This window comes from Phycodurus eques, chromosome 2 (genome assembly GCF_024500275.1).
Source record: "Phycodurus eques isolate BA_2022a chromosome 2, UOR_Pequ_1.1, whole genome shotgun sequence".
Lineage (NCBI taxonomy): Eukaryota > Metazoa > Chordata > Actinopteri > Syngnathiformes > Syngnathidae > Phycodurus > Phycodurus eques.
In genome coordinates this window covers 3,943,001-3,968,867 of record NC_084526.1, presented here as the reverse complement: position 1 = coordinate 3,968,867, position 25,867 = coordinate 3,943,001, and the positions used below count along the sequence as shown (strand labels likewise).

Genomic DNA, 25,867 nt, shown 5'->3' with positions numbered 1-25,867 from the left:
AGTGAGAACTCATGCTGGTGGCATGCGTGATTCCGTTCTTATGTTCAGACCAGAAAAAATATTTTCTGGTCTGATGAGACCAAGATAGTACATTTTGGCCTTATATATATATATATATACATATATATATATATATACATATATATATATATATATACATATATATACATATATATATATATATATATACATATATATATATATATATATATATATATATACATATATATATGAACAGCTGGGCAAGTTCTCAATCAAACACGCCAGGTCAGTCTCGTTGCCGTGCGGCTCCTCAGAAATGATGCCGGCTTTTACGAAAGCTCGAACAACAGTGCAAGCAGCCCGACATCCACAATCCATTCACAAATTGTGGCGTAACTTGCCCGGTGCTGCCTCCTAGTCTTAGTAAAACTGTGTTCGCCAGCCGGCTGTTCTTTGCTCATTAATCCATTGCTCAAGTTGGTCTTCCAACTCGGGCCACCTCGCCTTGTTTCCGCGTTTTGTTTTTCTTTTTTTTCCGCGGAAACTCAGCTTCGTCTTCTTGACTTGGCGAAGCTCGTTTTCCTGCTTCCTCCACTTGCGAACCATGGATTTGTTGATCTTGAATTCTCTCGCGGCTGCTCGATTCCCATGTTCCTCCACGTAACTGGTAGCTTAAAGTTTAAACTGTGCTTATTGAGTGTGTCTCTTCATAGGTGCCATTTTCGGGGGTCCTTAGCCAAACCGATGCTGTTTTGAACAATGCACACCCCGGCGCTATATACCAACTGGGGGCGTGGCTTTAGCGTCCTCCTTCATGCACCCTTCCCCCTTTACGTCCGCATGCTGTCCTCAACCACGTCCGCTTTTCCTCTGTATAAGCAGCGGCAGGTAATGCTCCCAGTCAGTCAAGCGGTCAAAAACAAAAAGTCAAGCGGAGCGTTCCTCACACAACATTTATAGATGTTGGAACTCGGTGCACATATAAGGCGCGCCACATTATAAGGCACTCCGTCCATATTGGAGAACATTTAAGGCTTTTAGTGCACCTTATGGGCGTGAAAATACAGTGTGTATGTGTATATATATATATATATATATATATATATATATATATATATATATATATATATATATATATATATACACATATATATATATATATATATATATATATATATATATATATATATATATTTGCTTATAGCGCCCACCCCCCTGGTGCTACTCCACCAGCCGCCACTGCCTGGCACGTGGTTATTTTATTCACACATTTTCAGTTTGTACATCATTCTGGGCTCATACACCACAGCTCACGTTCATAGACACACAGCCATTGAGTGTCTGTGCGATGAAAGAGTTCCAGTAAATGGGTGTGAGTCAGCTCCTGAATGAGAAATTGATGGGAATGTTGCCAGTTTCACTCCTTCTCCAGGGCACAAACTCTGGAATGTGTTTGAAGAGCACCTCTGAGATTTCTTTAATCACTTTTATTGTTTGGTTGTGACGGTCCTTATCCAACAGACTAACACAGTTTTCCGGGTGGTTACATCTCTCTGTGATATTTTCCGTGAGAAATCATACATAACTCTCCGTACACACCCATTCTCTCTCACAAACCATGTCTTCCTTCATTCACACACATACACACGCAAACACACGCACACACACACACAATGGTTGAAGATGCTAAAAATGCCTATGTGGGAGGAAGCCGGAGAAACGCAACATAAGCACGGTGCATAGAAAGAACCTCAGAACTGTGCAGCAGACCAGCCACTATGCCAAATTCTGTCATGAACGGAACAGAGGATAGCGTGAAATTAAATCTAGTAAAGAACAGAGCCCATTTAGCCTGCCTCGCATTTCATCTTTTAGCAGTCTTAATATACTCAAGGTTCTTGTGATCTGTCCATACTAAAAACGGAGTCTGTGCCCCCTCTAGCCAGTGCCTCCACTCCATCAAGGCCACCTTGACTGCCAGCAGTTTACGGTCACCAATGTCATAATTTTTCTCAGCTGGGGTCAGTTTTTTGGAGAGAAAAGCACAAGGATGTAAGTTATCATCCTTGAGAGATTTCTGGGAGAGCACTGCTCCTATTCCGGCATCAGACGCATCGACTTCTACCACAAACTGCTGTTGGAGATCTGGCAAAGTAAGGATGGGAGCGGAGGTAAAGCTCGACTTACGTTTTTGAAACGCTGCCTGACAAAGCGGGTTCCATGCAAAAGGTTTGTGTGGCGAGGTAAGATCATGCAAAGGAGAGGCTATAGAACTGAAATTCCTGATGAATTTTCTGTAGAAGTTTGCGAACCCTAAGAACCTTTGTACATCTTTGCGTGACGTGGGAGTAGGCCAATTGATTACTGCATCGACTTTGCAAGGGTCCATTTTGACTTCACCTTGAGCCAGGACAAAACCCAGAAAAGAAACTGACGCCTTGTGGAACTCACATTTCTAAGCCTTAACATATAGTTGGTTCTGAGTAACTGCTGCAAAACAGATCGGACATGAATAATATGAGTCTCCTCATCCGGGGGGAAAATCAAAATGTCATCTAAATAAACAAAAACATAAACATTCAGCATGTCACGCAGGACATCATTGACGAGGTTCTGGAAAACAGCTGGAGCGTTAGTAAGCCCAAAAGGCATTACCAAATATTCATAATGTCCTGTTGGTGTGTTGAATGCTGTTTTCCATTCATCCCCCTCCCTTATTCTGACTAGATGATATGCATTTCTTAAGTCCAGTTTGGTGAAAACCTTGGCTCCCTCCAGGAACTCAAAGGCGGTGGAGATGAGAGGAAGAGGGTACCTGTTTTTTACAGTGATTTAATTTCACGCTATCCTCTGTTCCGTTCATGACAGAACGAACTGGCCACGAGAGGGAACGAGACCCGAGGTTAAATACAATCGGTAATTAGGTATGAACGAGGCACAGGTGGTGAAGATGCTCACAGGAACAGGTGTGTGAGAAATGAGAAAGAGGAAGACAAAACCTGGAACACACACACACACACACACACACACAGACACAGACACAGACACACACACGACAAATTCAGCTCATCACATTATTTAACAATGCAAATAAAGGGTGTCTACTTCATGTGTCTTGATAAATAGACCTGTTCTATTCAATTTGGCAGAAAATCTTTCAAATTAAATTTGTTGTTAAAAATATATTTAATAACAATGAAATGAAGGGGCAAATTTGTACATGTAATAATATGATGAGGTATTAATACATTGATATGATTTTTACAGTCCTCGTGGCTCTTTGAGGAAAGCCAAAACCACGATGTCGCCTGCGACAAAACTTTGATTCACACCTCTGCTCTAGAGCATTGTAACTATGTCGAGAAATTTTGAATATTGTTTTATATCTTGAGATTTTTGTAAAAATAAAATAAAATACTGCGATTGGGTGTTTGAGGACCGATGCCTTCACCTCGGCAAAAAGTAAACTGAGATTGAATCTGGCTAACTTGACCCTAATGAGGACGAGCGGTATAGAAAATGAGAGGATGGATGTTAAAAAATAATTAAAAACAGCATTTTCAAAAAATTCAATATCTCTTCACACTCTGTCTGTCTTTTGCCACTTTCTTGTGTGATTTTCAGCAAAAAGATATCCCCAAAAGAAATCACTACAATTCAAAGTATGGTCATGCTATCAATAATTGCAAGCTTAACTGTGGAATTTGAATTATTTTATATTGTCACTAACACAGAGATGTTCATGACGTTCGTCTTCTACATTTAACCTGTCACAATAGAGAACTCGGCAAACACACAAACCTGGGGGCGTTGTTGGGTGTTTATAGTCCATTGCCAAATCCTCGCCAGCTAGGATTGTCAACACTGTCGTAACTGACATTTTTTGCCCACAATCGTCTGCCGCTCGATGATTTGAACCAGGATCCCCCAAACAGGTCTCAACCACTTGTCCACGGCTGCCCTACAGTACCGGTTACTTTCCATGTCAGTATTAAAGTGTTCACCTCTATTTTCCATCTCAGGCTTCCTGGGTTTCTGCATGGAATCCTTATGGTGAAGGCTTGTTGGGCCGTCCTGCACGAACTCGACGCCAGCTGCACTTTAGGAATGAATGGGCAAGCTGGAGCGGCTGGTCTGTGTGCTCACGAAGTTGTGGGGCCGGTGCCTCTGTGCGCACACGAAACTGCACCACCAGGTTAGAAACATTTTACAATATACTGGGTGTGTAGGCACACATTTCAAAGAGGGAGAAAACATTGAATGCTTAAAAAGAATCGGTCAAGTCGGACACATTTGACCCCATTTCACTTCCTATACATACAGCGTATAGTGGCTGACTTCTCAAAAGACATTGATGACATTCCAAATGATACCTTTTGTCTGAAATCTGAAACCTCTTTACACAGAGATCCTGCAAAATTGCTGCATTGGAGCCGTAACAGAAGATCGGACATTTATCTGCCTTTTGCCTTTTACACAAAGCTAATTGATGCAGGATATTGCCGCAAATTTGTGTCCTTTCACACAGTGTCCAGGGTGGCTTACTAAAATACTTGTCAGATAGCGGCAATTGCTTTCAAAACAAAAGGCCGGGAGAAGTAAGCAGAGCATTAGGTGTTACTCTTCATAGCCTGGTTATTTTACAATACCCTTACACATAGTCAGCGCCCCGCCTCTGTTATGACTTGGACAATGGACACTGCCTCTGAAGGTAGAAAATTGCTCGGTTGACTTTGCCCCGCCACTCGAAATCTCATTAAGTCTCTAAGGAACAATATCGGTCAAGATGCCCTTCACATTACTTCTTTAGCCCCTGTAAAAGCCAGGATTTCCCCTTTGTTTTTCAGTGTTGTTATCATATACTGTATAAAACAAAACAATTAAAAAGGGAAAATCCTGGGTTTTAGAAGGGATTGACAATTAACATGAGGAGCATCTGGACCGACAGCGTTCCTTAATGACTCATTATTATCTGTTGAGGTAAGAAGTGGTAGAACCAGACGGAGCATCACTTGGTTTTTATTTATTGCACCTCTCATGCAAACTGAACCATAGGTTATTTAATAAAGCTAAGATTCCTGCTGCTAGAAGACGTGGATCTCTGCTGGTCACAGTTTGATACAGTATATATACTTTTTCCTCATTTGAATGGTTTGAACTGTCTTATAAATTTAAAACATGATGAAAAAATTATTGTATTTTAAAATCAAATGTATATAATTGATTTTTTTTTTTTTTTTAAATCAGTATCCAATAGTTACTTCTGAGTGAACACAAAAACTTAATTTTGTCCCATTCGCGTCTTTGTGTGTGGCAGAAACCCAGCGGGAGGACCATGTGGAGGTGATCCCAGACAATACAAGATCTGCAACACTGAGGTCATTCACCATAAAGATTTCAACACTGTACAAAGTTGCCACGCAATTTTCAATTCTGTTTTTGGACAATGGCGGATGTTTTCTCTTGAAGTTGAGCATGTAGGCGTGTTTGGAGATAATGTTGCAGCTGAGCCCTTTCAGGGTGTGAAGTGGAATTTCACAGACATATTAACCTTTGTCTTCGCTGCGCCACTCTGAGCTCTGAGGTCTCATGCTATCGTGCCGCAGTCGAGTGTCAGAGCTGCTACCTACCGTGTTACATACATGAGGGGTTGTGTGGGGGTCTGTTTGGACAGGCAATCACGACAGCCCATACCGGCATGTAGACGATCTCACAGATGAGTTGAAACTTGTTTCAGGATGACTGTGAGTGCATGTTGCACTTTGTACTCAGTGATTCAGTTCAAGGCTCTGGTAAACAGCCACAAGTCCCAGACATGTTTTCTGCACTTTGACGGGAACATCAATTTTTTCGTGGGGAAAAAAATCTGAGCATCTATATATTGTAGTGTGTGTAATTTAGTGCCTGGAGGCCTAATTTGCAAGTTAGTTTACTTTTAGGGTTTGGATTACCATGAGCCAGGGTTGGTAATATACATCATAATTCAGCATTACAATAGAACTGTATCCTTAATGCCCATGTACCTCTGTGCAGGAGTGCCCTCCTGGCTCAAAAGATTTCCGAGAGATGCAGTGTGCTGCTTTCAATGACAGACAGCTGGTGACAGGAAACTCCTTCAGATGGACTACCTTTCATGGAGGTTCGTGAGACAACTCACGTCACAGTTTTTCTATATCACTTGTATTACGAAATAGACATCCATCATTTGAGTGTTTCCGATCCCTTGAAAATTAATCATACAAAAGAATGTAATGTAAGAGCATCAACCATTTTTACTGATGACCTACCCATGTACTGTGGTTGTATATGAATGGACATGTTTCTATCAGGCGGCACGGTTAATTGAAGACACTAAATTGCCCATAGGTTTGAATGTGAGTGCGAATGGTTGTTTGTTTATGTGTGCCCTGCGATTGGCTGGCAACCAGTTCAGGGTGTACCCCGCCTCTCGCCCGAAGATAGCTGGGATAGGCTCCAGCATGCCCGCGACCCTAGTGAGGAGAAGCGGTACAGAAAATGAATGGATGGATGGATGTTTCTTTAAAAGTTAATGTAGTTTTGTTTTGGATAATGTAATATTACAACCCCAAGTCGAATGAAGTTGGGACGTTGCGTTAAACATAGATAAAAACAGAATACAATGATTTGTAAATCATGTTCAACCTGTATTTAATTGAATACACTACAAAGACAAGATATGTAATGTTCAAACTGATAAACTTTATTGTTTTTAGCAAATAATCATTAATTGAGAAATTTATGGCTGCAACACGTTCCAATGAAGTTGGGACAGGTGGCAAAAAAGACTGAGAAAGTTGAGGAATGCTCATCAAACACCTGTTTGGAGCGTCCCACAGGTGAACAGGCTAATTGGGAAAAGGTGGGTGCCATGATTGGGTAAAAAACGACCTTCCCTGATTGCTCAGTCATTCACAAGCAAAGATGGGGCGAGGTTCACCTCTTTGTGAACAAGTGCGTGAGAAAATAGTCGAACAGTTTAAGGATAATGTTCCTCAATGTACAAGTGCTAGGAATTTAGGGATTTCATCATCTACGGTCCATAATATCATCAAAAGGTTCAGAGAATCTGGAGAAATCACTACATGTGAGCGGCCGAAAACTAAAATTTAATGCCCGTGACCTTTGATCCCTCAGGCGGCACTGCATCAAAAACCGACATCAATGTGTAAAGGATATCACCACATGAGCTCAGGAAAACTTCAGAAAACCAATGTCAGTAAATACAGTTTGGCGCTACAGCACTAAGTGCAACTTGAAACTACTATGCAAAGCAAAAGCCATTTATCAACAACACCCAGAAACTCCGCCGGCTTCTCTGGGCACGAGCTCATCTAAGATGGACTGATGCAAAGTTGAAAAGTGCTCTGTGGTCCAACGAGTCCACTTTTCAGATTGTTTTTGGAAATTGTGGACGTCGTGTCCTCCGGGCCAGAGCGGAAAAGAACCATCCGGACTGTTGTGGACGCAAAGTTCAAAAGCCAGCATCTGGGATGGTATGGGGCTGTGTTAGTGCCAATGGCATGGGTAACTTACACATCTGTGAAGGCACCATTAATGCTGAAAGGTACATACAGGTTTTGGAGAAACATATGCTGCCATCCAAGCAACGTCTTTTTCATGGACGCCCCTGCTTATTACAGCAAGACAATGCCAAACCACATTCTGCGCGTGTTACAACAGCGTGGCTTCGTAGTAAAAGTGTGCGGTTACTAGACTGGCCGGGCTGCAGTCCAGACCTGTCTCTCATTGAAAATGTGTGGCGCATTATCCATCCATCCATTTTCTGAGCCGCTTCTCCTCACTAGGGTCGCGGGCGTACTGGAGCCTAACCCAGCTGTCATCGGGCAGGATGCGGGGTACACCCTGAACTGGCAGCCAGCCAATCGCAGGGCACATAGAAACAAACAACCATTCGCACTCACATTCACACCTACGGGCAATTTAGAGTCTCCAATTAATGCATGTTTTTGGGATGTGGGAGGAAACCGGAGTGCCCGGAGAAAACCCACGCAGGCACGGGGAGAACATGCAAACTCCACACAGGCGGGGCCAGTGATTGAACCCGGGTCCTCAGGACTGTGAGGCTGACGCTCTAACCAGTCGCCCACCGTGCCGCGTGGCGCATTATGTAGCGTAAAATATGACAACGGAGACCCCTGACTTGAACAGCTGAAGCTCTACATCAAGCAAGAATGGGAAAGAATTCCACCTACAAAGCTTCAACAATTAGTGTCCTTTTTTGGAACATGAACAAGTTAATGATTTTTTTCTAAAAACAATAAAGTTGATCAGTTTGAACATTAAATATCTTGTGTTTGTCATGTATTCAATTAAATATAGGTTGAACATGATTTTCAAATCATTGTATTCTGTTTTTATTTGTTTAACACAACGTCCCAACTTCCTTGGAATTGGGGTTGTATTTGATCTTCCCATTAGTTTAGGCCTGTGCATCATCAGATTAACTGATTGTTTTCATTCATTTATTTAATCCATCACATTTGCATAGGGCACCTGTATCAAACTCAAGGCCTGCGGGCCAAATCCGGCCCGCCACATCATTTTATGTGGCCCGTGAAAGCAAATCAGGTGCAACTTCCATGATTCTTGACCAAATCTTCTCCAAAATTTCAAGCACTTTTTGCTTACCAAACCCCTCTTTTACAGTAACTTGAACAATAGCTTAACAAGCTATTATCCTTCAATTCTGATTTCAAAACTAGTTGTCCTTCAATTTCTTGTGTCTATGTAATAATATGAGGAGGCGATGAAACATTTATATGGTTTAATGGCCCACTAAGAGAAACCGTAACTACAATGTGGCCCGCAATAAAAATGAGTTTGATACCCCTGGCATAGGGTTTTACAGAGCCCAAAAGGGGACATTGAGAAAATGTTAGTATCACATAAGCACGCGAAACGAACCTGTGCTCAAAAAATACTAACGCATGCTCACATGAAGTTGTGTCCCATCCTTATACTGTATGTAATTTCCTCATACATGTAGCTTCTTTATGATAGCTTGAATTGTTAAAATTATAAAATATTTAGAGACCACATATAACAGTAATAACGTCCTTGAGTTGGTTGATGACGCTGTTAGGCATGTTTTGCATTGGCTCTGCAGCCATTATCTCACTATGAGCATTCGACTCCACAAAAAAAAAAAAAAAAAAAAAAAAAAAATTACTGGAAAATGTATCCCCTGAGCATCTGGTGAGCACACATTAGGATGTGGTGCATACACGTTAGTATCTTGTGAGAAACTAATACTGAGAATACTGAGATTCTTTTTTCCCCTTCATATCCCTTGAGAGGCTCTGTAGGTTTTCATAGAACACCGAGCGCTGAAATTACTTTTCCAAGAGGCCACAAAAAAAAAATACAAAACATGAGGACATAAAAAACATTGTTGCATAAAATGGTTATAACAGTTATCCAGTTGATCAAAGATGTTGTGATCAGTATACATGACGTCGCTCCCGTTTTCCACAAGCAAAGTTCAAAGTAGCCAAGCAACTGTAGCTTACGAGTAACATACAGTACATACAGAAAGAATGTTTCAATTTCCAGTACCATCTAGCTCTGCATCACTCCTCAACTTCTCCGGACCACCTTGCCGATGATCCTCATTCAGCTCAGCTCCCCCCTCCACACGTCCAGTTGTAGGGCACCATCGTAGGCAGTCCACCAGCTCCAACATTTCCGCGGCTGATGCAAGAGCAAAAGCAACAAGCGCCGACATTACTCCTCAGAAACGGTGCTGCTGCTAGCCTGCTGCAAACACCAAACGACATAAAATAACATAAAACAACAAACAAACAGTGGATCCCCGTTTCACGGCGCCATATATATACACACACACAGTATATATATTGTGGTGGAGGTTTTCGGTCCGGTATATGTTGACGAGCGGCACGGTGGGCGACTGGTTAGAGCGTCAGCCTCACAATTTCTGAGGACCCGGGTTCAATCCCCAGCCCCGCCTGTGTGGAGTTTGCATGTTCTCCCCGTGCCTGCGTGGGTTTTCTCTGGGCACTCCGGTTTCCTCCCAAAAACATGCATTAATTGATGACTCTAAATTGCCCGTAGGTGTGATTGTGAGTGCGAATGGTTGTTTGTTTGTATGTGCCCTGCGATTGGCTGGCAACCAGTTCAGGGTGTACCCCGCCTCCTGCCCAATGACAGCTGGGATAGGCTCCAGCACGCCCGCGACCCTAGTGAGGAGAAGCGGCTCAGAAAATGGATGGATATATGTTGACTAGACTTTACGCTGATCTGATAAGTGTGATCGGTATCAGCCGATAATTAGCATTTTATGCTGATCGGCTCTCGTGTCATAATTTGCCGATCCGATCAATGACGTTCTCGATCGGCTCCGCACAAGACATTTAACTCTGCGTCGCCATTGCGTATCAATCCAAAAGCTAGTTTATTTTTAGCCTTGTCACGTGTCTTGTGGCGCAGTACTGTAACTATCTGATGGCCAAAAGTTTTTTTCAATATTGTCGGTTAAAAAACACGTCATCGGTGTGGGGCTATTTTGCCGTGTCTCAGACAAACAACACCTAAGTTGTTTGCAATCTGTGCACAAATGAAGTACGTTGTGGGGAAGGTCATCTAAATGCTTCAACACACATTTGATCGGGCACCTGAAGAATGTACACAAGGAGGAGCATGCCGTATTCAAGCAACGCAGCGTGAAAAAAAAAAAAAAAAAAAAAAAGGAAAAGCCAAACGGACGCAAATTCTGGACAACACCCGTCCATATAGCCGGGACAGTGAGAAAGTTAGACTAAGCATGTCATTAACAGTATTTATCATCCATCCATCCATTTTCTCAGCCGCTTCTCCTCACACGGGTCGCGGGCGTGCTGGAGCCTATCCCAGCTGTCATCGGGCAGGAGGCGGGGCACACCCTGAACTGGTTGCCAGCCAATCGCAGGGCACATACAAACAGACAACCATTCGCACTCACAGTCACACCTACGGGCAATTTAGAGTCTCCAATTTATGGATGTTTTTGGGATGTGGGAGGAAACCGGAGTGCCCGGAGAAATCCCACGCAGGCACGGGGAGAACATGCAAACTCCACACATTCGGGGCCGGGGATTGAACCCGGGTCCTCAGAACTGTGAGGCTGACGCTCTAACCAGTCGGCCATCGTGCCGCCCAGTATTTATCAAAGTCATTTAATTGCAATAAAATCATTTCATTACAGTAAGTTAGCACCCATGATTTCTGTCATGTTGTAACGTTGATCTGACCTAAACTTATGTCAGTGGCCAATCCTTGAATGCCCCCTACAGGTCATTGATGTTTTAACTTTTGTCTAAAATGCTAGAGAATAATTTTGAGCTGGGATGGGCTGTACAGAAAATGGATGGCTGGATGGATACAGTACTCAGTATACAGTACACAAGTATATACAATAAATGAACAAGTCATGTAAATGGAAACATCGCTCCATCTTGCGATCGGATCGGTGATCGGTTATCGTTTTTTTAAACTGATCGGCCCCAAAAATCCTGATCGCGTAAAGCCTAATGTTGACTCTTAAGAAAATATATTTATGTCTTGTATATTTTGTGTTATTATTATTTTAATTATTTTTATTGATCAGAAATATATCTTTGTTCGTCTATCTATCAACAGCCAACAACATTGAGTGACAGGCAGAACAATTGGCTCTTGACTCTTCCATTGGATGGCAAAACGGACAATAAAGTTAACAACAAGTTAGCTCCCCGCAAACATCATCTTTGTGTTCAACTAAACAAGCCCAGGTTTCACACTGAGTAAGATTTCATACATCATACAGTTTACATTTTTGCTTGGTGTTTAACCGTGAGATTTTTCAGATGTAACATGCGTGCCATGGCTCAACAAAGGTTGACTGTTGACAATTATACGTGAATGAGCTCGGCTTATGCATTAAGTTCACTCTATAAACTTTAGCTTTATGTTCCTAGCAGCATTGTGTGGTGTTGTTGTTCAACCGTTAGGGACACTATGGCGAGGCATGTCTAGATGGGGTGCGTGGATAGGAGATAAAGAAGAGAAGAGACGAAGAACAAGGGAAAGTTGTTAAAGCAAGCTACGTTGGTGAATGCTATGCGACTGTTGTGTGCCAAATCCAAATAAAGTGAAGTGAAAGGAAATACGTGTGCTCCTTGGAGATACAAAATATTGGCGACGAGGATGGAGGCTCTGAACTTGAGCTAACCTACACCCTTTCTTCAAAATGTTGGGGAACCGCCAGTATTGTTCAAAGCATAGATACGGACTTTCGACAATTACTTACTGAGTCGGAATTGCCGGAGGCGCAAAGAGGTGCGCTGCTTATTCACTGCTTGTGTGCAGATGGTCAGACTCGTTTACACACTGATGGAAAATACAGCACGGCGCTGGAAGTGATTGCGAATTTTTTCACTTTGAATGTAAATGTTGTTGCCCAAAGTTACCGCTTCAGACAACCGGAGTCAGCACCCGGGTGAGAGTACAGACCAGTTTGTGGCCGCTTTAAAAAGAGTTAGTTACAATGTGTCAATTTGGACATTTTGAAGAGGAAATGATAAGGGATCAAATATTTGAAAAGACGAAATCAGCGCGGATCAGGGAGCGTTGATTGCTGGTACCTCTCACACTCACCAAAGCTTTGTCCATCCCACACTAAATTGAGACGACTGTGTCTGAAGCTAAAGCTAGTATGTGAAAGGAAACAATGAATGGCGATGTAAACGTTCAACAGGGACAATCACTATAGCAACACCAAGGGAAGTTCCAAGGAGGACAGCATTTACAACATTGAGCTAATATTAGGCCCAGGGATGAAAGTGTCCATAATACCAGAATCTGTAGTCACTAAACTGTTTCCTTAAGCTTCATTTATAAAACCATAGTACAGGCTGAAGGATTATAATGGGAATCCTATACCTGTGAAGGGTTGCTTAGAAGCAAATGTAGCATTTGTGGACCTCAATGCTACTGTAGCCCTTTATGTTGTTAAAATTGTGACAGCTGTCCTAGGAAGGGACATATTCCGCTCGTTTAAAATGCAAGTCAAAAACGGTCAGGTTATTCCTCCTGGTAAACCGTCTGCTTTCTGTGTAACAAAAGTAGCGACCGAAGCATTTTGATGTGCTAAGGGATTTGTCCAAAGTGCCCCCAGATGTCAAGCCAGTACAACACAAAATACGGAGATTGCCGTTCTCAGTTCGACAAGAGGTCTTTAAGGAATCTCTAAGGAATTGAAGTGACTGGTAGATCAAGATGGTTTACAGCCAGTGGAGACATCATAGTGGATTCCCCCGATTTTAGTCACCACAAGAAAAGACAGGCCAGACCCTAGGCTTTAAACTGTAAATCCACCAGCAGATTGCAGGCAAGACGCTGAGCTGGAGAAGCTTGGGGGAGAGTAGTTTTATATATATATATATATATATATATATATACACACACACACACACACACACACACACACATACATACATGCATACATACATACATACAGTGCCGCGAAAAAGTATTGGCCCCTTTCTCAAATTTTTATATTTTTGCACAGTTTTCCCACAATGTTTAAGATCATTAAACACATGTAAATAAATACAAACCAAGTAAAATTCTGTTTTAAAATGTTGATTTAATTTATTAAGGAAATCAAATATTAAAATTTACTTCACCCTGTGTAAAAAAAAAAAAAAGTAATTGTCCCGTTGTTAAATCATGAATCAATTGTGGCTAATCAGAATTTTTGGTTAATTTTTACTTATCACAACCAAGCCTGATTACCTCCAGAGTTTTTCAATCAAGAAATCGTTTAAACAGAACCGGTCTGACAAAATCAAGTCGGACAAAATGTCTAAAAAAGCTGCAACAAAATCACACAATCCAAACAAATTCAAGAACAGTCAAGAAATGAAGTAATTGACATCTATCAGTCTGGAAAGGGTTACAGAGCCATTCCGAAAGCTTTCGGATTCCAGCGAACCATAGGCCATTATCCTCACATGGAGAAAACATGGAACAGTGGTGAACCTTCCCAGGAGTGGCCGGCCTACAAAGATTACCCCAAGAGAACAGCAATGGCTCAGCCACGAGACCACAAAGGAACTCAGGACAACTTCTAAAGAACTGCAGGCCTCCCTTGCCTCAGTTAAGGTCAGTGTTCATGACACAACAATAAGGAAGAGACGGTGCAAAAATGGCATCCATGGCAGAGTTCCAAGTCGAAAACCACTGTTTAACAAACATCCTACTATCAGTCAGACATGGTGGTGGTCTTGGGCTGCTTCTTCTTCAGGACCTGGACAACTTTCTGTGATTGAAGGGACCATGAATTCTACTCTTTCACAGAAAATCCTGAAGGAGAATGTTCAGCCATCAGGTTGTGACCTTAAGCTAAACCGCATTTGGGTTCTGCTGTAGGATAACGATCCAAAACACACCAGCAAGTCAACTTCTGAATGGCTTAAAAAAAAAAAAATGAAGGTTTTGGAGTGGCCTAGTCAAAGTCAAGACTTGAATCCGATTAAAATACAGTAGCATGACCTTAAAAAGGCTGTTCATGCTCGAAAATCCTCCATGTTTGTTGAATTCAAACAATTCTTCAAGGAAGAGTAGGGCAAAATATCTCCACACAGATGTGAAATAGTCATTGCCAGTTATAGAAAATGCTTGATTTAAGTTTTTGCTGCTGAGGATGGCCCAGCCATTTATTATATTTAGCAGGCCATTGCTTGTTCACACAGGGCCAGGTAACTGAGTCGTTTTTTCCCCCCCTTAATAAATAAGATCACCATTTAAAAACAGCATTTTATGTTCAATTTGGTTATATCTGTCTGATATTTACATTTGTTGCTTCAACAAAGTGGGGAAACTATGTCGGGCGACTGATAAACCTAATAAGTATGTCTCAGCATAATAACCTAAAAACTATTTTTCTTGTCACTAGACGCAGAAAAAGCTTTTGACAAAATTAAATGGTCTTTTCTTTTTGATGTACTTCACAAATTTGGCTTCGGTGACTCATATATTCCCTGAATCAGAATATGCTGTCAATTGGTCAAAATCAATAATAATAATAACGATAACGACTAACTCATGGAATCCTGCGGACCAAAATCCAAACTTTCCTATTCTGACTGGGAATATCAAATATCTAGGCATTAATATATCAGCAAAACTTACAGTTAAATAATTTAAATCACCTACCTCTAATGGAAAACATCTGTGATGATTTAAAATGACGGAACAGCCAACCTATCTTACTTTTAGGGTGTATCGCTACAGTAAAAATAAAAATGTTCCCACAAATTAACTATTTATTTTCAACGATACCATTCAAACCCGCATTAAAATGGTTCCAAATGCTCGATATGCCATTTTAAATTTTTTCTTTGAAACAAAACAACCGAGCAACCCTTCAGTAAGGTAAAGCAGAAGGGGGACTTGACGCACCCAATTTCAAACACTATTACTTAGCTAGCCAAATACAGTACCTCATTGAATGGTTATATCTTAATGTTGGGCTTTGACCATTTTTTGGGGTGGCTGCTGCCTCCTGCATTGGGCCCTGTTGGTGGCTGGGGCCCCCATGCTCTCTAGTGGTGATGGGGGAGGGATTGTTGTTTTTTTTGTTTTTTTATTTACACATTAAGAATACAGTTTAACTCGCTTGTTAAACGCGCAATGCATTGTGGGTTAATTAGTCATACCGGAGTGCGCGGTCATAAATCACTCATGCAGGGTAAGGACTGACACACTGAAGGACTTTCATCCATCCATCCATTTTCTGAGCCGCTTCTCCTCACTAGGGTCGCGGGCGTGCTGGAGCCTATCCCAGCTATCATCGGGCAGGAGGCGGGGTACACCCTAAACTGGTTGCCAGCCAATCGCAGGGCACATAGAAACAAACAACCATTCGCACTCACAGTCATCCCTACGGGCAATTTAGAGTCTCCAATTAATGCATGTTTTTGGGATGTGGGAGGAAACCGGAGTGCCCGGAGAAAACCCACGCAGGCGCGGGGAGAACATGCAAACTCCACACAGGCGGGGCCGGGGATTGAACCCGGGTCCTCAGAACTGTGACGCTCTAACCAGTCGCCCACCGTGCCGCAGGACTTTCAATACTTAGCTTAAATAATATTTACAAAATTAGATTTTTCAACTTCGTCTTGAGTCCCGACTGTGAGCTGGCTTAACGCGCTGCATGGCTGACAATCACCCACAGCTTTGCTAGTTAAAGAGCTGGTTAAACTTGTCACTGGGAGCGAAAATGTTTTCTTGCTCTTCGCATCAAAATTACTGTCGTGGGAGCAATGGAGTGTGTGTGTGTGTGTGTGTGTGTGTGTGTGTGTGTGCGTGTCACTCACTTTCACGTTTACATACACACACACACACACACACACACACACACACAAACACATGCACACGCACGCGCACAGTGGCCTTCATGGACCACAATCGGCATTCCATCTGTCTATCAGTTAAGAGACTTTAGATTAGTGGACTGAGAATGGTGTGCTTGTTTACGTTTAGGTGCTTACTGTACTGTTTTGGCGTGTCAAGTCTGCACTAACTTGGTGATTTAATGTGGCTTCAACTACACTGATATTTAAGTTATGGGTTCATATTGATGACATCATTCTGTAACTTGTGCGGTGTACATTACCAAGTAATGGGAACGGTTAAGTTAATGCTTTTTTTGTACTGTGGATAAGTGATATTCCTGCCACTTGGCAGCTGCTGAAAGTAACTAAAAAGTTACTTTTTTTCCTCACTTAGTTACATTTGAAATCAAGTAATCAGGAAAGTAACTAAGTTACTTTTAAGCTTTTAAGCTACTTTTTTCAAGGTAACTGTGGCAACACCACGTTAAACATAAATAAAAGCAGAATACAATGATTTGCAAATCATGTTCAATCTATATTTAATTGAATACACGACAAAGACAAGATACTTAATGTTGAAACTGATAAACTTGATTGTTTTTAGCAAATAATCATTAACTTTGAATTTTATGGGTACCCCTATCAAGAGGACAAGTACCAGAGACCAAGCCGTGTGTGGAGGCGAGCCCGACTATATCTAGTCAGAACTTCTCGACCTCACACACCAGCTCGGGTACCTTCCCTGTCAGAGAGGTGTTGTTCCACATCCCTAGACCCAGCTTCTGTTGCCTGGGATCGGATCGCCAAGGTCCCTGCCTTCGGCTACTGCCCAGGTCACGCTGGACCTCTATGGCCCCTCCCACAAGCGGTGAACCCATGGGAAGGGGTACCCACGTTACCCTTTCGGGCTGTCCCTGGCCGGCCCCATGGATGCAGGCCCCGGCCACCAGGCCTGGCTTCAGAGGGGGGCCCGGTCACCTGCATCCAGGCAAGGGAAAATGTTTTCCAATGTTTTTTTTTTTTTACATAATAGGAGTCTTCTGAGCCGTGCTTTGTCTGGCATAAAGCCCCAGACAACTTAGCTCATAGAATCATTTGGACACACAAACCCCTCCACCACGATAAGGTGACGGCTCAAGGAGGGGAACTTTCTTTATGTGAATTTATATAAAAAATGTTTTAAAAAGAATTTATTTATTAATATTCTAACCATATTGTCTTTGTATGAGTAAAAGCTGTGAGTGCAAAATCTCGTGAAAAATAGTGTTGAAATGACGTCACGTACGTCACAGCAGGTCACAGGGGAAGTAATCGAACCACGATTCCTCACACGCGCATGTGCAAAAGACCAAGATGACGTTTGCGATCAAGAGCGACTTTTTGGGAGCTACCAGCTCATGTGAAGAATTACAGATAAAGTAAGTAACATGTATATCCAATATTTATTTCTTAAAATGGTACCATTTTAAATCATATCTAGCTTTGAACTTACCATTACTTTCATTAGAATGTGGCCAGTGCTAGTAGGATTGAGTAGCACTGACATGCAAAACATAAAAAATTGAGACTGTCATGTTGATCAATATTTGACTTTATCAATTTAGAAGTTGCATCATTTAACATACATGAATTTGGCCATTGTATAAGTCTGCTCTTTTTGTTTATTGATTTATTTATTAGAAGCTAGTAATGTCGTTGCCCTCATAATATGGTTTGAACAGTTAGTTTTGTTCCTAAGAGAAAAATGACACAATCCAACTTAATTTCACTTGACGCCTGTTTTCAGATAAACAGCAACAACATGAGCTACCGAGTTGAGGATATTGTAAGGTTTGTTGTTGACATTTTTGTGTTTTCATGAAGGAAAGGGTGTATTGCACAAGATTTGGTGCTTGAATTAGGCTTTTTTGGTCATCTATAAAACATGGCTTAACATGGCATTGGTTTTAATGGAACGCTGTGTTGTTAAATTTATGTACGTCACCAAATAATTTTAAGGAGTTGCCTTTTTTTCCTCTCTACATGTAACAAGTGTACGACTAAAGTTTATTCTACTGATGAAACATTTTGTCCATTAGAACTTTTGTACTTCACTCCACCATGAGTCATCCCGATGCTCGACCAGCTCAGAAAAGGCATGCAGCTGTCTGACCTACCAAATATTACAAAGACTGATCAAGACCTCTGCCTACCACCGTTTGTCCCAAAGAAATATGAGGTACTGTATATTCTTATTTTTAAGACTGCCTTTGATTGAATATGAATGTCTTTTGCTAGAATTACAATGCTGATTCAGACTGAAATGCACTTCCTTCTTAAAGGCGGATGCAGCATTCCTTCTGGAGCGGATCCACCGTGTCTTCTGTGAGATTGGTTTTGCCAAGCACCAAAGAGGAAGTAAAAAGCTTCATCAACGTTCTCCAGGACTACCTTCAGGAAATTGAGGATTCTGATATGTTTTTGCCAAGACAGGGTAACAACGAAGGTTAACCTTTACCTGCTCTCCTCCAGAACATTTTATACAGTGCAATATAAACGGTTAATTGATTCAAAGTCAAACTATTCAACTCACAAAATCTAAGGTTGTTATTTTTGTTTTTGGAAACTTTGATACTATTCAAAATAAATGTAATTGATGGAGGAACCTCTCGGATAACGATTTCATGAAGCTAGACATGGAGGGGTGACAGATGGATGACTTGCATAGTTATTTTTACAATAACAGGTGTCTGAACAATTGCCACAAAATAATTCCTGTCATCTTGTCACGGCAAATGCAGCTTTTGCTAAAATCTCTATATACTTTCTGATTTGATTTATCAAACATTCTTCAATTCAAAAAGGTCTATAGGATTTGTGTATTATTGTGTTTATGTAATGGATGTTAAAAAATTCTGAATCTAAATATCCATCCATCCATTTTCCATTCCGCTAATCTTCACTGGGGTCACACTGACATTCATACATACGGGAAATCTTCAATTAACCTACTATGTACATGTTTTTGGAATGTGGGCGGAAACCAGAGTATCCGGAGAAAACCCACCCACCCAGGACCCGGGTTCAAATCCGGCATCGCCTGTGTGGAGTTTGCATGTTCTCTTCGTACCTGCGTGGGTTTTCTCCGGGTACTCCGATTTCCTCCCACATCCCAAAAACATGCATGGTAGTTTAATTGAAGACTAAATTGTCCGTTGGTGTGAATGTGAGTGCCAATGGTTCTTTGTCTATATGTGCCCTGCAATGGACTTGCGACCAGTTCAGGGTGTACCCCCCCTCTCGCGAAGAGTCAGATGGAATTGGCTCCAGTATGCCCACCACCCTAATGAGGATAACGGTAGGGAAAATGGATGAATGGATGAACAGCTGTTCATGTTTTTGATATTTTTTTTTTTTGTCTTGTTTTATTACTTAATGCAATTTTGTTGTGGAGGTCTGTTGCTTCTGATATAGCATTGTATTGCAATGTGGTCATTTTATATGTACTGTATGTATGCATGTATTTTTTGAGTTGTGTAGCTTGTGGTAGAGCAATGTGTTTTTATGTTTGTTGTGTATTGTATGTTTGTATTTTTCTGTATTTGTGTTGGGACCCCTCGAAAATGAGATGCTACATCTCAAGACGCTATCCGAAAAAAAATGAAATTGAATTGAAATATACTGTATTTGCTCCTGTGATATCGCCGTTACATCTACGACATTGCGGCACCGTTCACCGCCGATTAAAATTTTGAATCGCAGCAAAACTAGTAGGTGACGCCACTCACGAAAACTAGTAGCGGAGTACCGCACCCAGCATGACAGTTCATTCTGATTCAGCTGCGCCGCACGGTGTGCGGCAGAAGTAACATGAACAATAGCAACTATGCCATGGTTCTTACTGTTGTATATACTATACATTTATGAAAATACCAGCAACATTTTTTCAGTTATTAAGCCAAATTAGAAATGTGGCTTCTTGCTAGAATATCACCCCAACACTGACATATTGTACATACGTACATATAAACCAATTCTACAGAACACAACAGACATGAATTTATTCCATCCAGCTTACAACAACAAAAACATTTGCCAGGCACTGTAAAATGTGGGCCTTCTTGATAATCGGTAAAACAGCTTACAGCATTTTACTCTGACATTCTACGCCTTATTTAAACCAACAAGCTAATGACTGAACATCTTCCCTACCAGGCTCCAACCCCTGTGAGCTCAGCTGCCTTGCCTTGGATCATAACTTCTACTACAACTTTGGACGTGTGCTTGATGGCACAGCCTGTGACAAAGTACCTGGAGCTGTATGTGTCAACGGACGCTGTCTGGTGAGAACAAACTAAATTTGTCTCTAACATATAGTCTGCTTAGCAAGGAGAAACTTCATTAACTTTGTGCAATATAAAGCTGTATAAACTGATTTTTGTTTTGTTTTGTTTTGTTAATGCAAATCCACACATCCATCATTTGACAACTTTATGGCAAAATAAGGACCATGATAAACAGCCCCCCTGCCCTCCGTGTTTTTTAATATTATTTGGAAAAACTAGCTTGTTCTGTTCCTTCCCACTTTTTCTGTCCTCACGTTATCCTCCCTCTGCTGGTGTACAGTAAGTCAGTGATTCCCAACCAGTGTGCCGTGAGCGCTCTTCAGGTGTGCCATGGGAAATTATAGAATTTTACTTAATAGCTAAAAAAAAAAAAAAAAAAAAATTATTTCCAAGAAATAAAATAATTTTATTCATCTATTTATGCCAGTGAGGCATGGTGACAGACAGAACAAAGCAATGCTCTTCTATTAGATGGCAATAAGTAGATACAGTAATTAAAGTATCCCCTTTTTGTGACATTTTTGTTTGTTGGTGTGACGTGAAAAATACGTTCCTTGGCTCCATAAAGGTTGGAAATCACTGCAGGAAGTGATGTTGACCACGGTACTGACTGGTACTATCATTTGCTGTGAACTTTATGATTTGTGTTAAGGCCAGAGTGCATAATTCATGCATAACAGCCTCTACAACTCTGGTTTAAAATCAGCAGCTGCTATGTTATGGAGTGTATTTGCCTGTGTGTGTACTAACGTGCTGCATGCACTATAAATAGCTGGCTTTATGGGCCATACCCTATGTCAGACTATCAGAGGGACATAAACAGGAAGCAGCCTGCAGATGCTGGCGCAGACTACAGTTCTTTAGTTAGGCTCACTATGCAAACCATATGGCTGCATGCATGTTTGTGCTGTTCTCAATATAAATGGTTTGAAAAACACTGATGAGTTTACAGTCGACCAAAAGTCTCATTGGACAAATTTAATAAATTATATCGGCATGGGTTGCATGATGCATTTGACTGCTTCCTCTATGCATAATTAACATGTTGCATAGTTAAAATATTAAACCGTGTAATGCACGAAGTTGACTCGCCTTCAGCAATGTGCTCTTTTCGCTTAAGAGTTTACTCCACTTATGTCATGCGTCTTCAGTATGTAGTAGTTCATTTCAATTTTGCACTTGTATGAGAGAAAATGATGTCAAAATGTTTCTTAAAATATTACCTGAAAAGTTAATAAGCTGTACAGGTATTTCCATTCTTTCCTACATCGACCAGCACCATGGAACTTTGGAAATGATCTTATATTCTGAGATAGTACAGCAGATTCCCAATATAATATTAAGAAAAAAAATATGAATACAGATGAAAATTCTTGAATTGATTTTGTTATTTTGCAGGGTCATGTTCACTCCCTCATTGGGGCCTTGTGTGCACTGTACCCATCACCAGGGATTCATTTCCTGTAATGCACACACATGCTTGGAGTGTTTTTGTGTTTGTAATAAAGGAGTTTAGGGGCTGATTATAGGTCTCCTAGATGGTTGCTCTGCATCACTGGAGATGAAAGCTACAGTAAAAACCATTCACTGTAATCTATGCAGCAGCAAGGTTCTCCATACAACTATTATCACCCTGTACTTTGGAATTTATAGAGATTTCTCTAAACCCACTATCTTCCCTCCTCGGGCCCCTTGCTGGAAGTAAATGTTTCGAAGACAAGAAAATAACAGGGAGAAGCAACAAAGGGTGTGTGTGTCATCTTAACTAGAAATTTAGCTGTGGAAGATGACACAACATAAAAAAAGTTGGCCTCTTGTCAGATAATACTCAATCGAAAAGCTCCACAATATTTCAAGACAGATGTCCCCTGAGATCATACTCCTTGTTGTACAGTAAACATTTCAATGTTTCTATGCTTGATACAGAAACCTGGCTGTGATTCCATCTTGGGTTCAAAGGAGCAAGAGGACGCCTGCATGGTATGTGGAGGGAAAAACACCACCTGTCTTCACCACAGGAGTGTTTACCAGAGCAATGGCCTGGAGGCAGGTAAGATACACGCGCACATACACACACACGCACGCACAATAATCACCATAAGGAATCACTTTCAGACCAACTGTACCTTATGTCAGGATAATAACCAGGATCTTGGCTTGTTTTCTCATCACTAATGTATCGTCATGAGGCTTTTGTGAAACTTTTATGCCAAACAAAAACAGCTGGCTACCTTCCATATCCAAATTTAACGAACAACTCGTAGTGAAGAGTCCAAGTCAAGGTTATTTTCACTAAAAAAATTACCTGTGATGGTTCTGTGATGCTAGTGGTACTGTATGTGGAATGTGGACACACATTAAAGTGAATGTGGATTTATTATTTTCTCTCTTGTGTGTTTAATACTATAATTAAAAGCAAAGTAAATACATTGGAACCTCTAAGGCAGAAAACTTTTGATTTTGAAACAATTTTCCTCATAAGAAATAATGGAGAAATAAGAGAAATAATCAATATTGCTGCAGCTACAACATTATAACCACTTGCATAATGCAATCCATCCATCCATTAATGTTCTATGTCGCTTATCCCTACTGAGGTTTCGAGTGAGCTGAAGCCTATCCCAGCTGACTTCAGGCGAGAGGTACAGCCTTGGACTGGTTGCCAGCCAATCGCAGGCCACATAGACAAAAAAAAAACATTCACATTCACACCTAAGTACAATTTAGAGTCCCAAAACAAGAGCTGTTTCAGATATTCAGGTTCAATGTTCAGTTTTGATTGACACTGTCAGAGAGTTATTATTTCAACAATGTTTATTATACTGGTTGTAGTTTGCTCTGGTGTGAACTGTACTGCAGCATACTGAGAACTGTTCCTAATATTTGGACTTTCTCATGTAATTTATTGACATTTGCAAGACACACCTCTCATAATGATGTGGTACAGTTCAGTACCATTGGTAAATATATGAAGACCAGTGAGGCAACAGAAATCTGATTTATATGTAGTAAGCCAACATTTAGTTGTTGTTTTTTTCCATTTTAAAAGTGAACAACTTCAATTTGATGGCATTATCAAAGTTTATTAAATTGCATTTATTAAAGTGCATATACTCTAATTAAATGAATACCCAAAAAAATAGCAATGAAGAATGATTAAAATTATGCCAATCTGTACCGTCATTTCTCTGCTCTGTCTGTGAACTGTTGCAGTGCTGTTATAAAAGTAAATGCACTGTACATGCCCGATCCTTGATCCCACAAGTTGATGTTAAGTATTGTGAACTAGTAAATGGTTTAAAGCGGCAGGGTCTTGTCACCCCTAAACAATGTGTGGGTCTCAGTAAAATAAAAGTTTAAAACGTCCCAAAAAATATATATATATATCCATCCAGCCATCTATTTTCTACCACTTATCCAAGGTTGGGTCGCGGGGGCAGTAGCTTTAGCATGGGACGCCCAGACTTCCCTCTCCCCAGCCACTTCATCCATCTCTTCCGGGGGGATCCCGAGGCGTTCCCAGGCCAGCCGAAGGACGTAGTCTCTCCAGCGTGTCCTGGGTCGTCCCCGGGGTCTCCTCCCGGTTGGACGTGCCCGGAACACCTCACTAGGGAGGGAGGGATCCGAATCAGATGCCCCAGCCACCTTATTTGGCTCCTCTCGTGAAGCAGCAGCGGCTCTACACTGAGATCCTCCCGGATGACCGAGCTTCTCACCTTATCTCTAAGGCCCGGACACCCTGCGGAGGAAATTCATTTCGGCCGCTTGTATCCGGGATCTTGTTCTTGCGGTCACGACCAACAGCTCGTGACCATAGGTGATGGTAGAAACGTAGATCGACCGGTAAATTTTATATATATATATATATATATATATTTTTTTTTTTTTTTTTTTTTTTTTAGTTCAGACACCTTTACCTCTGTCATGAGCTGTGACCTGCAGTTCCCTTGTTGGAGCTTGGGTGGCTCTTTGCGCCCCTCTCGCCCTCTCTCTCTCCCTATCGCTTCCCAGTAATCAGCACCACCTCGGCCTCGAACCTGTTGTCAATCAGCCTTCATCATCACCTGCATTTAAGCCTGCCAGATCCAAGACTGCACTGCCAGAGTATTAACCTTCACCTGTAGTACACCCGCTCGCAATTTACACGTAAGCTATGCCAGTTCTCAGAATATTTCTACCTGCATGTTCTTCCTTGTCCTCAGTGCTCCTTCCGTGTTCCTCGCCTTGCTGACCTCTTCCTCCACGCCACCAGGCCATCGACCTACTCACGCCACTGCCTGCCGCATGCTCCCTGTCTAAACGACCCACCAGTACACCTCAAAGATTCACCTCTGAATCTCTTCTCAATGAAATATTCTCCACAAACACGCAATGCCTACCATCGCATCCGTATCAGAGAGGGGGATGAATGGAAAACTGTTTTCAATACCCCCCTCGGAGACTTCGAATACCTGGTCACGCCGTATGGATTAACCAACAAGCCTACTGTTTTCCAAACCTTCATTAATGACGTCCTGCGCGATATGTTGGACCGGTTTGTTTTCGTCTACTTGGACGACATTCTCATTTTCTCCCGCTCTCCCGAAGAACACCGCAATCATGTCCACCAAGTCCTCCAGTGTCTCCGCGAGAACCGCCTCTATGTCAAACCTGAAAAATGTCAATTCCACCTCTCCTCCGTACACTTCCTGGCCTATATCATTGCCAAAGGACAACTGCAACCAGACCCTGCCAAGATCCAAGAAGTTGTTAACTGGCCCGCTCCCACCACTTGCAGAGAACGACAATGATTCCTGGGATTCATCAATTTTTACCGCCGCTTTATCCGCAATTACAGTAAAGTCGGAATTACCTCCACCAGCTCTCCTTTTCGGTGGACCCCAGCTGCATTCCAAGCCTTCGACCAGCTTAAGACCCTTTTCGCCAGTGCTCCCATCCTACGAAACCCTGACCCCTCCCTCCAGTTTGTGGTGGAGGTTGACTCCTCGGACACGGGGACGAGGGGCCATTCTCTCGCAGCGGGACCACACTTCCCAAAAACTTCATCCGTGTGCCTTTTTTTACCCGTCTGTCCCCTGCCGAACGGAATTATGACGTTGGCAACCGAGAGCTGCTAGCCATCATCTGGGCATTGGAGGAGTGGAG

At 41.8% G+C, this 25,867-nt stretch overlaps 1 protein-coding gene across 2 annotated transcripts in view; it reads left to right on the top strand.

Moving 5' to 3' along the window:
- Positions 1-25,867, top strand: part of adamtsl5 (ADAMTS like 5) — a 97,788-nt gene that overhangs the window by 46,464 nt on the left and 25,457 nt on the right. For both annotated transcript variants that reach the window (XM_061664357.1, XM_061664347.1), the window contains exons 4-8: positions 4,005-4,177; positions 5,300-5,360; positions 6,016-6,121; positions 20,592-20,719; positions 22,649-22,772. In XM_061664357.1, the coding sequence (XP_061520341.1) occupies positions 4,005-4,177; positions 5,300-5,360; positions 6,016-6,121; positions 20,592-20,719; positions 22,649-22,772 (592 nt within the window). The remainder of the gene's footprint in view (positions 1-4,004; positions 4,178-5,299; positions 5,361-6,015; positions 6,122-20,591; positions 20,720-22,648; positions 22,773-25,867) is intronic.